The following is a 12,212-nucleotide window of genomic DNA, read 5'->3' as shown; positions in this document are numbered from 1 at the left end:
TACACTATGACATTTGCTAAGCGGCGTTCTTTCTGATAGTTGCAGTCTGCTGCATATGATTTGTCGGTTGGTAGCTGTGCTTTAACTGATGACGTGTCAAACTGATTGTAAGTTGACTATATAGCCGATCAATTGAACTGACTGTATGACCGATCAATTCCAACTGATGGTTCAGTTATCTTTACAGATTCAGTTAGCTTCGATCATTTCGATTTCCTCCGATTATTTAACTCATTAATTATCAGTTCGGGCAACTTCAGTTTGAGTAGTTTCAATTCGAATTAATTCAGATGAACCGATCAGTTTTGCAATCTTCAAAAGTTTTATTTGTCAAACTCCGAAATTCTGATTCTAACAATTAGATTTGGATCTCTATATCGACGTGACTAGGTTATAGACATTTGGATGAGATCTTTCTAGTTCTCTTTTTATCTCAATTATGATATCTTGATAGTGATTGTGTATTGCTTTATTTTGTTTGTGAACTGGTTGTAATCTTGTTATTCATTACAGTGGATATTACTTTGGTTGACTTCGATCTCATGGTTTTTGCTCCTCGCACAGACACCAGATAGGTTTCCATGTTAAAAATTGTCTGTGTCAATTATTCGTCTTGACTTGTGCTTGATGGAATTTTAATTTTTCTATTTAAATTTTTTCCTTCTAGTTTCATACAATAGAGGGATAATTTTGTTTCACCGCATTAGTGGTTTATTTGTATTTATCCCAACAGTGCATGTCTCTTATACCATTCTTTCACAGCACAAGCCCAGGCTCGCGTAAGCGTGATTGTACAATGAGCCCATATAACAACTATGTCATAATCATACTCGTTCTATGAAAATAGTTAACTCGCTTTGCTAAATGAGTCTATTATACCTCATTATAAACTCATTTAAATTTTTTTTTTATCCATTTGAGATGGGATATCACACTTGTGTCACGAATGGTCTTGAATTCCCATCTTTACGTCATCGAAAAAATATGAATATGCATCCGTTGTGTCGATTGTTTTGAATAAGGCCACAACTTCCTAGGGTTGACGGGTGATACGCCATTAGCTCTAGATGTATCTCTTTCTCTTGCAACCCTTCAATTGTCAACACTTCCATGAGGTTGATTGATTCAAACAAGTTCTCAATTTCCTCATCAATGCAATGTCGTTTAACATAATACTTCTTTCTCTATTCATTCACATCTTGAACACTTTCAATATGTCTTTTATAAAATTAACGTTCGATGTTTGAAAAAATCAAATACAACTTGTTGTGTTTGGAAATGCAAAAAATTTTGATTTTGATGATGAAAAACTTGTTATTGTGTTTATAAAATATCTATTCAAGTGTGTAGACGGTGAATGTCAAATTAGAAGTGATATGTTGCTGAAACAAAATTCTAGCACAATGTAGTTTTTGACGCCGCTGATTTTTTCGAGCATATATCATAGCTCAATGATCATCCATCAAAACGGTTGAACAACCAACTCAAAATGTGTAGGACCGAGTGCTTGCTGTTTTACCAAATATTATAGTTGATGATAATGGTGCAAATCAAATCTTTTAAATCGTATAACAACCCAAGTACCACGATTCGATCGATCTTTCATCAAGGACAATTATTGCACCCAACAATCTCACTCACAATAATTTCACATATTGAAATCAATGGAAATCAAACATGTGACATTGACTCTAATACCAATTGTAGGACCGAACGCTTGTCATTTTTTCAAAAATTATAGCTGGTAGAAATTGTTAAAATCAAATATTTTAAAACATAGAACAATCCAAATATCACGATTAGATCGCTCTCTTAGCATGAACAATTATTGCATCCAAAAAATGCTACAAGTCATATTTCACACCAGCTCAGCGGTTTCAGATTTATCTAGGAAAAATATTGGTCGCAAGATCTAGCTAGATGAAATTGTAGCATAAAACAGTTTGATACAACCAGTTATGATATTTTGACCACATCTCTTTGCTCGATTATTGAAATAGAATTATTCAGTTTGCGTTATAAAGATAAAACAATGATCTATATATCATCTTCACTTGTCAAAGTCTGAATCAGACCTTTAGAATCTGATAAATCGTGATGAAATTGCTGGTTTTGCACTGAAGATGAAAGAGTTTTAGTTTGTATAAACTCTTGTATTTCGAACATATATCTCTTATACGAACTCAAAATCGAGTGATTTTTTATTATATGAAAACCAAAGACAAATGACTACAACTTTTGAAGATTGCCAAGCAACCCAAATATGACTTATTGAAAGTGTTCAAGACGTATTTGAGGAAGTTTAGCGATTAGCTAGACTTAGACTAGCTGGGTGATCAGCCCAACTTGGATCAGTTGGACGAATAGCTAGACTTGTACTAGTCAGGTCAATCCAGCCATTCAATAAGTCAAAAAGTAAAATACATTTAAATATTAAATTTAATTTAATGTTGTCTAAATGGTGTTATTTATGTTATATTTAATATCTATTTCACTCCATCCCAACTCAATTTTATACATAAAATATAGTATAATTGACATACAATAAAGAGAAAAATTATATTTCTAGTCCTGTAATTTGTATTTTTTTTTACTTTTGATTTTGTTAACAATGAATTGTATGTTTAATCCTGTAATTTATAATTTTTTCATTTTTGATATTTTTTTTTACCTGAGTCCATCGTGTCTTCGATAAAAAAAGACAGAATATATATAAAAAACATTCAAATTAAAAGACCAGATATGAAAAAAAATACAAGCTATATGACTGGAAATAAAAATTCATCTTAACAGGATAAAAATAACATGGAAGTTGTATGACTAAAAATAGAAATTTATCGTTAACATAAATTAAAATAAAAAAAATACAAATTAAATAATAAAAAACGTAATTTTACCTAGAATAAGGTGTAAATAACGAAGACAATATTAGAACGTAAATCATAACTCCAGCTTATGCTATAACAATTTCAATTATTAAAATATTTGTTTGTGGAACAATAAATATTAAGAATAAGTTATACGAACTAGTTAAGTATAATAAGAAATATTAAATTAGAGTTGTCAAAATGAAATAACGGGACATGTCGACTCACCGTCACTCGATGTTCGATGGGGGTGGGCGGCCGACAAACCTAATCAATTTTTATTTATATTAAGCAAGTCGAGACAACATAGGTTGAAAAATTATCAATTCAACTCGTTTATTGGAGGGGACGTATCGGTATACAGACAAAGTAAACAAATTTTGAATGCTGTCTATAAGACAAAGTGAATCAGAGATGGTCGCGGCGACCTCTAACGTGGGAACCCATGGGGACTCATGCATAACTGTGCGATTGTAGTGTAGTAGCGTTCGCTCTTACGTTACATCACAGAATGGGCGGGAACAGCATCTCATTTATTTCAAATTTAATGAATAAACTAATATCCACACAGACGAGGGAGTCCCAAAAATGGCAAATTTTGCATAAAAATCTTCTCTTTGAAAGCATCTCAAACATCACATGATCTCGATTTTCTATATTAAAATATTATTACTACTTGGGAGTATTTTTCTTTTATTATTGCAGTAGATGTAGTGTGGGTTGTTTGAAATTTTATTTTTCCCGAATACTTCAGATCTTTGCCGAGATTCATGTTTTAGCTGGAAATTCAAAAGCCCAGAAAACAGATCTCAAGTTTACATCGATTGCGGATGAATATTATGTTCTTTTGGTGATTTTTTTAGATGGGTTGCTTCAAGATTGGATCTTTGTGATGGGATTTCTTGATTTTTCGTTTCCAGGTAAGATTTTTTGTTGGTTAGCAACTATTCTATTCATGTATTACATTCTTTTTGCTTATGGTATGTTTTATTATTTATCTTTTGAAATGGTCGTGATTTGAATCTCAAAATGCTGGATGTGGGTTATAATGCTTAATTTACCTTTAGTTTCCAGTTCTTTATGGCTATATTTGATTATTTTACTTGTATCTGGCTATTCCATACTCTCTTTTTTCCGATGTTTATGTTATCTTTAGGTTTTTCCTTGTTGAAAGTGGACAAAAAGGTAAGCAATATCGTGTGTATGTTGGTTTTTTATGTTGAAACTTCTACTTTTCTAGACTTTTAAGGTTAGTGGGATTTCACCATGTGTAACTCTGGACTTAGCGATGAAGCACCATGTGTTGCCCTGGACTTAGCGATGAAGCAGTGAGATTACACATCATGTTGCTATGGTATCTTTCCCATCTTTTATAAAATCAATATTTTACCAGGATTGCAAGCTCTTGGGGACCTTTGATTAACAATTGAGATGGAAAAGAGGACATGGCTGTGGAAGAGGAAGTCCTCTGAGAGGAGTCCCGGCGAAAGCGATAGCTCCGGATCATTTTCTTTGTATTCAGAGAGAAGCTTAGATGAACAGGTCCATATAGTTTTTTGCTAGTTTTATGTTTCACTCTGTTTCGATCAAATTATATAGTTCTGACGTTCATTCGAGCTAAATCCTATTGTTTGAGCATTCAGTTAATGCAACAAGATTTGAAACGGTGAAATTGAAAAATGACCAATTCGGGTGGCGAATACAGATAAAAAAGAGAGAAGGCTCTATAAGTTGGTTAATGTACTTTGTAGTGATTTGTCTTGATTTGTTGTGGTAGGATGCATTGAGAGAATCTCCAAGCACTGGCACACACTCGCCTGAAGTCACAACGAAATCTACACTTTTTGTCGATGATCAAGGGAAGGACACCGTGAAGAATTTGACAGAAAAGTTATCAGCAGCTCTGGTGAATATCAGAGCCAAAGAAGACTTAGTTCAGCAGCATGCTAAAGTGGCTGAAGAAGCTGTGGCAGGTAATGATATTATTCTTCAAACGAGCTAAATACCTTTCCTATAATCACATATTCACATCAGTGTAACATATCATGTTGCTATGGATTCTATCAATTCGTCGTGTCTGAGTTCGATATGGAGATATTTATTCTCAAACGAGCTAAATACCTTTCGCATAATCATATTAGTTTAACATATCATGTTGCTATGGATTCTATAAATTAGCCGTGTTTGAGTTTGATATGGAGATATTTAATAAACAATTTTTCTTGGCATAATGTTCTTGTCTTTTAACTTGATTAGATGTAAATGAAATGTTTTGTAACTTATTTATAACCAACCTAATAGGCTGGGAAAAGGCAGAAAATGAAGTGGACGCATTAAAGCAACAACTTGAGGTAGCAATGCAGCAGAACACGAGCTTGGACGTAAGAGTCAGCCATCTCGACGCCGCCTTAAAAGAATGTGTCAGACAATTGAGACAAGCTAAAGATGAGCAGGAGCATAGAATTGCTGATGCTCTTATCAAGAAAGATGCTGACTATGATTTCGCAAAGGCTGAACTAGACAAGCAAATACTAGACCTCCGGGCCCAAATAGAAGCTGCCAGAGCAGAAAATGATGCTTCTATTGATGCCAGCACTCTACTTGTTCTTGAGGCCATGGAGAAAGAGAACTCGTCCCTCAAGGATGAGCTTTTATCTCGAAGTAGAGATTTAGAAACTATGATGATAGAGAGGGATTTAAGCACCAAAGCAGCAGAAACAGCTAGCAAGTTGCAGTTAGATAGCATTAAAAAGATTGCCAAGCTTGAGACCAAGTGCCGAAAACTTCTAGCTGCAGCTAGAAGATCATACAAATATGTTGCTTATTCTTCTTTTTATGCTGAATCTGCCAACGATAGTCAGTCCGATGGAGGGGAGAGGCTTAATGCACTAGATATTGATGCATACAACAAGAGAAGTGACGTGGAGAAAAACGGGTATGAAACAAGCAGCTCAGATTCGTGGGCTTCAGTATTAATATCAAAGGTTGATAATTTAAAGAATGAAAAGCTTACATCTACAAGTTTCGCAGTTACCCGTGGCTCTGAAATTGACATGATGGATGATTTTCTAGAGATGGAACGCCTAGCTGCATTAGATGATGCTAAGTTTAACATGCCATTGACTGAATCAGAAGCCGTTTCTGCAGATACTCCTGTTAATCCTGAGTTTGAGACATTGATTAAACGTGTAGAAAAATTAGAAGTAGAGAAATTAGAACTGGAGACCGGAGCTTCTCTGAATGAATCAAAACGGAGGCTTGAAGAGGTCGAAATCATGGTGGAGGAGCTGCAGAAGGAGTTGACAGCAGTGAATGGAGCAAAAGAATTTCTCGAATTTCAACTCATTGGTATGGAAGCAGAGGCAAGAACCACTTCTTCCTATGTCGATTCGCTGAAGGCAGAAAACGAAAAGGAACGAACGGAATCTGCGGAGCTAAAGGTCAAGTGTCAAGATTTGGAGAATGAACTATGCAGAACAACAAAGGAAAGTGAGCTAAATCAGAGTAAGATGACAAATCCTGAATTAGAACTCAAAAAGGTCCGCTCTGACTCGGTACTTCCATCCTATAAAATTATTTGAGTTAATGCATTGATTTTTATTTAGTAAACAAATACTGCAAATAACACATCTTTTCTGTTCCAGGAAGATTTAACCGTAGCTGCTGATAAGCTAGCAGAATGTCAGAAAACAATTGCATCACTTGGAAGACAGCTTAAATCTCTTGCAACATTGGAAGATTTCTTGATGGATACTTCAAACATGCCGGGCCTGTCTTCTAATGGAACGAACTCGCCAAAATGCGATTCAAATCCTTCAAGAATATCAATGGATACTATTGTCCCATTTGAAAATGGAAAAAGTTTGGAATCGCCGGTGTCCTCATGTTCATCAACATCAGCCAACCATACAACCTCCGTCAAGAGTCGGAATGGCTTTGGAAAGTTTTTCTCAAGAAGTAGGAGTGTTAAAGAAATCGTTAATCGTCAAGACCAATGCACGTAATATCTTTACCAGGGTAGACAAATGGAATTTCTGCTATTTGTAATGCATTCATGCTACGATACATGCTTATGCTTCACACTCTTATACTTTGCGAAGCATAGATATTGAGAGAGTACATTCTGTCTTGCAATTTTTCCCCTATTCCTACATTTGTATAACATATGTCCAGAACTTTACAACAGACCATTCGCTCAAAAAAAAGTACAAGCAACACGTCAATTAATGAATAAGATCACTAAACTCGTGTGAATATCAATCGTGATGGTTTTGATCATCCTTCTCAGATTTTCTCTCTCTCCTGTAAGCATTAAAGAGATCAATTCCTAGGAACAGATTGAGCGAATTCATCCCCACCATTCCGAATAGAGCAAGTGGAAGTTCCACACCTTTGTTAAACTTAGGAGCATCTCTGATAAGCTTGACTATGATGAGAATATGAGATGCGAATCTTGCGAAGACGAAGGCTAACAAGTTAAGAAGCCATTCTACCTTCACAAAATTGCTTCTCGAATCACGAACACCAGCCATTCGACGAATTTTTCGAACATGCAGAAAAACCGAATGTAGCTGCACGCAAACATAGGATGCATATGAGAAAGTAGACTAAAAATGTAATTCATCCCCTTAGATTCTAACACATGCATATGATAATTAACCTAAAAATAAGCTCAAACAAACAAATGTAGCTACTTTAGAGCCTACATGTGGGGGTTGGGTGGGTGCCTTTGAAAGGATGGTCACACATGCGGTAGGAAACAATTCAAATTGAAGTTTTACCTCACAAATGAGAGTTAGGATTAGGTAGTTAATAGTGACCTTCCGATACAGTGCTAGAGTAAAGCAAACCAGAAGCAACAAATGATGCACCAAAATTGAAGGGATCCAACCACTGTACAAACGATAGAGCAGCATATCCAACTGATCATAAGCAAAGTAACCGCACGAAAAGCACAATGTTTGAAAGGCCCAAGGCCAAATAACGTCAACCAATTCTGAGTGTTCAAACATCTTGTTTACGCCACTTTTCGTCCATTGATTGAAGAAAATCAGTACAACTGCAAAGAAGAAAGTGTATACATATTTTCTTAAGAAAGATCGAACAAACAAGAAGTATAAAACCGGAATTATTCAAACATGCAAGAAAATAATCTATATCTGGCAATGGAGAAGTATGAAATATAAATGATAAAAAGAGTGTAAAATACTACTCACCGAAGGGTTCCCACGAATAAAAACCACGCGTAAAAATATAATCAATCCCTAGTAGAATAAATTATTAACGAAAGAACCCTCAGAAAAGAAGTAATGAAAGTCGTTATTTATAACAAATGCTCTTGGAATACATAATAGCTTAGCTTGCTACTTCCAGATCTAGGCCTAATTAAGGATTGCCAATTTGCCATCAATGTGGCTAGATTAAAGTGACTCATATGTATCCTTTTTCATTTTCTGTTATGGTTAGTACTTAGTAGTCACATTTCACAATACAAAGAATTTCTCAGATAGTATCATGAGCTTTTACCCTCTGTTTGTGGAACATCATAAACAACCAATGCATTTTAATTTCTCATCAACCAGATTAGAAATTCTGTCCCCATTTGCTACAAGCTTAATACAAAATAGTGAACCATAAGACTTTACTTTGAACATGAAGGATGGGATTTCAACTGTAAAATTTCTCCAAGTGTATTCATGGATAAATTTCGTTTTTTGTGCATCATCCAAAAACACCAATGGCTCATGAAATTTTACTGTCCAACCTCAGGTTTTATATTATCAGCTGCCATGTAAGTGGTAAATCAAACAAAAATATAAACCCCTTCACGATTAAGATCAATCAGAAGATAAAATCACAATTCCATTTTCCAAAATTTCATCATAATGAATAGCATAAAAATGCAACAAAACGTTAAAGAAATGAGTGAGTTTTTTAGGGAAAACTAACCGAAGGCAGATGTGATGGAAGAATGGAGAAGCGAGACGCAAGTGTTCACGAAGACGGGGTCGCTCGACAGGAAATTCCGGAACGCATAATTGGTGGATTGGAAGAAGACGATTCCCACGGGGATCGGAAAGAGTTCATAGCGACTGTTGAAGAGAATTTCGAAGAAAACTGAGACACACCACATCACTAGGGTCGCCACAAAGAACGGCCCAGCTTTGCTCTCTTTCTCGTTTCTACGGCCGCCGCCGCCGGTGGTTCTTCTATCCATCGTTTGCGTTCTGTGAAATTAGCTCTCGATGTCTGCCAGCGTGATTCGACCGCCTCTGGCCCTCCGCCCAGATCCGCAGCCGAAGGAGCTGAAATTGTGCGATTATCTCAGGGTGAGAGCGACCGGACGTCGGGTGGATGGATTTGACAAAAACGCCCTTGAGGGATAGATTATTAATCAGCGACATTTATAAAGAAAATTAATGTCCTTGTCAATTAAAATAATCACAAACTTGTGTGAGACGATCTCATGGATCGTATTTTGTGAAACGGATCTTTTATTTAGGTAATCCATGAAAAAATATTATTTTTTATACTAAGAGTATTATTTTTTATTGTGAATATCGGTAGGGTTGACCCGTCTCACAGATACAGATTCGTAAGACCATCTCACAAGAGACCTACTCTAAAATATATTTCACAAGTTAAAATATCGACTAGAAGATTAAGACGAGATCTCATATTCGAGATATAAAAAAATTTATAACTAACAAATCCTAAGTATTAGTCAATCAAAAAAATTACATAATTACTAGTCAAAGGTTATTTAACGAGTTTTCCGATTCAAGTTTTTAAAAATTTCATGTTTACCAAATCCTAAAATTGTTTTAACAAATAAGTTTTTATTAGATGATCTCATATATATAATGAAAAATAATTTTTTTACATAAAAAATAATATTTTTTCAGGATCGGGTCGAAAAATTGTTTCATAAAATTAACTCATGATATCATCTCATAATAGTTGTTTTTTTTTGTTTTAATAAAACATGTTTATGCACAATAAACTTTTTGTGACTAATAAATTAATATATAACTATTTATTATGATGTAATTGTTATTTTGCACATGAAATAAAATTAAGTGGGATAATAAAATAGAAAATTGAGACTTCCATTAGTCAAGAACATTTGTTGAAAAATCTAAATCATTAAGTATTGCCTTTTTTTTTCAAATTTGTTAAACATTACTATTATATAATTCTTATTACCCACAATAATTTATTGTAATAAACTCTTAACAACTGATACCCTCGGGATAGCTCGGGTCATGGGTTGTGTCAGGGTCAGGGGTATGGATTGTGCTCGGTTCCCGGACGACCTGGGACACTGGATGGATAGCTCGAGTTGGGGAGAATCTACGAGAAGGGTCACCAGAGGTCGAGCAGTTGAACGCTCGGGACGTTTTCCCTCCGGGCTATTGGGCGCCCGGGCTCTCATGCAAGCTCTCGGGAAGCTTTCTACCTGGGCCACCTCGATATGAGCACCACACTCAAGTACGCCAATAGGGTAGGGTGTAAGCGGCCGACCTATCTCTGACACCAATTGTTGTCACTTTGATTGTTGCACTCCCAAGAGCAGGTTGTCCACAAGTAGTATAATTCGGTGAGTCCGATATCGTATCCACAGGGAAGATAAGGTAATTACAAGTCCACTACAATGTCTTTTTGTTTTGTTTTTGTTTTTGTTTCTTTTTAATTTTAATTGTTTGAATCTTTAATGTGTAAATTTTATTTGTTCAAATTTTAATTTAAGTAGTTGAGATTAAAGGATCCACTCTTGGTATTTTAATAAAGTTAACATTAACGAACAATATTGAAATCCACTTAATAAAATGGTTCTAATATATTAAATAATCATATTTGTATTATGTTATAAATTATTATCTTATAAGTATATAATATATACTAAAACTTATAAATGTGGTCAAGTATTTATTGTGCTATATATATTTGTAAACACTAAATCAAGGTTCTCACTTTAAATGGTTGGTAAAACCAAACAAACATTTAAATAGTACCAATAAATTAATACTAAGATATATTCATATATAATAAATCAAGGAATCCAAGTTAAATGGTTGGTAAAACCAAACTAACATTTAAATGGTTCCAAGAATTTAATATTATAATATATTTATATATAATAAATCAAGGCATCCACTTTAAATGGTTGGTAATACCAAACTAACATTTAAATGGTTCCAAGAATTTAGTGTAACATATAGCAACAATAAATCAAAACTCCCACTTATAAGTAGGGTATAAAAATGCTTAAAGAAATAAATATAACATAAACAATAAATAATGATTAAATAATATAAAACATAGATTCTTACCTTTTAATAACCTTATTATCATGCCAAGAGTTTCACCTTATCATCTCAACTTTAGGAAGTTAGCTATTCATTATTCAAAGTGTAAAACTTTGAATATGAAATTAACATGCTAATTGTATTTAAATGAAGAAATAAAGGAAAAATATAGAGAGAAATATTATGAACTCAAAGGTTTGTTCATAGAATGAGGGATATCTCAATACATTACAATGCACCCCTATTTATAGCCAAATTTGGGGAGATAACCACAAATAAAATATTATTTGTTTACACATAAGTCTTCATTGGTGTTCCAAGATATTATATTATATTATATTACACATCACTTTTGAAAATTTTCTTCTCCGAATTTGCTTCTTCACATAAAAAGAAACATGTGGATAATTGAGTTGTCTAGTTGTGGTATTTTTTTCAAACCATTTGACCAAGTAATTTGAGAGATATGGTCAAAATACCAGAGCATGGTAAAACTGCCACTCCTTTGATAACTTTATTTGTTGCTTAATTTAATCCCAATTGTGAGAGGATTTTTATCTCATGCTTGTCAACAATATTGTAGATATTATAATCAACTTTCTACAGGTCCAATAATCATCTTAATCCCATTTGCGACGCCAAGTTTATTCTTGTTTTATCGAACCTGTAAAAAATAGTAAAATTTTTTAATTACATAACAACTTATATTTTATACAATTTATTATAAAACATATAATATTTAAACATTTAATAAAACAAAAACTATATATTTATATTATAAAACATTTAATTAATGTACAATTTTTATGTTTATCACACCTCCCAACCAGCTTATTGCTAGTCCCTAGCAATTTAAGCGTTAATAGCAATACAAAACATATTGATTAATTTAAATAGAAATGTAATCAAAACTATCTAAGTGTTTAAATTAAATTTGAAAACTGTCAAAGTTATATCAAGATCATCATAATTATAATTTATGAAATAATTTGAGATGATCAATTCAAAGCTTATTTCAGGTAGTTAAATGTACACG

At 33.9% G+C, this 12,212-nt stretch overlaps 2 protein-coding genes across 2 annotated transcripts; one reads left to right on the top strand and one right to left on the bottom strand.

Moving 5' to 3' along the window:
• Nucleotides 1-3,378: 3,378 nt before the first annotated feature.
• Nucleotides 3,379-6,871, top strand: LOC140975094 (filament-like plant protein). Its single transcript, XM_073438619.1, has 5 exons — nucleotides 3,379-3,787; nucleotides 4,261-4,409; nucleotides 4,645-4,840; nucleotides 5,169-6,406; nucleotides 6,512-6,871. Exons 2-5 carry the CDS (start codon nucleotides 4,299-4,301, stop codon nucleotides 6,869-6,871), a joined length of 1,905 nt encoding a protein of 634 aa, XP_073294720.1. The 5' UTR covers nucleotides 3,379-3,787; nucleotides 4,261-4,298.
• Nucleotides 6,872-6,947: 76 nt separating this feature from the next.
• LOC140975095 (uncharacterized) lies at nucleotides 6,948-9,267 on the bottom strand. Its single transcript, XM_073438620.1, has 3 exons — nucleotides 8,817-9,267; nucleotides 7,649-7,926; nucleotides 6,948-7,438 (listed from the first exon to the last, which is right to left on the bottom strand). Exons 1-3 carry the CDS (start codon nucleotides 9,082-9,084, stop codon nucleotides 7,124-7,126), a joined length of 861 nt encoding a protein of 286 aa, XP_073294721.1. The 5' UTR covers nucleotides 9,085-9,267; the 3' UTR covers nucleotides 6,948-7,123.
• Between the last annotated feature and the right edge of the window lie 2,945 nt (nucleotides 9,268-12,212).

Source organism: Primulina huaijiensis, chromosome 4 (genome assembly GCF_012295235.1).
Source record: "Primulina huaijiensis isolate GDHJ02 chromosome 4, ASM1229523v2, whole genome shotgun sequence".
Taxonomy (NCBI): domain Eukaryota; kingdom Viridiplantae; phylum Streptophyta; class Magnoliopsida; order Lamiales; family Gesneriaceae; genus Primulina; species Primulina huaijiensis.
Note: the sequence above shows the minus strand (reverse complement) of the source record. Positions and strands in the feature narration are given on the sequence as shown.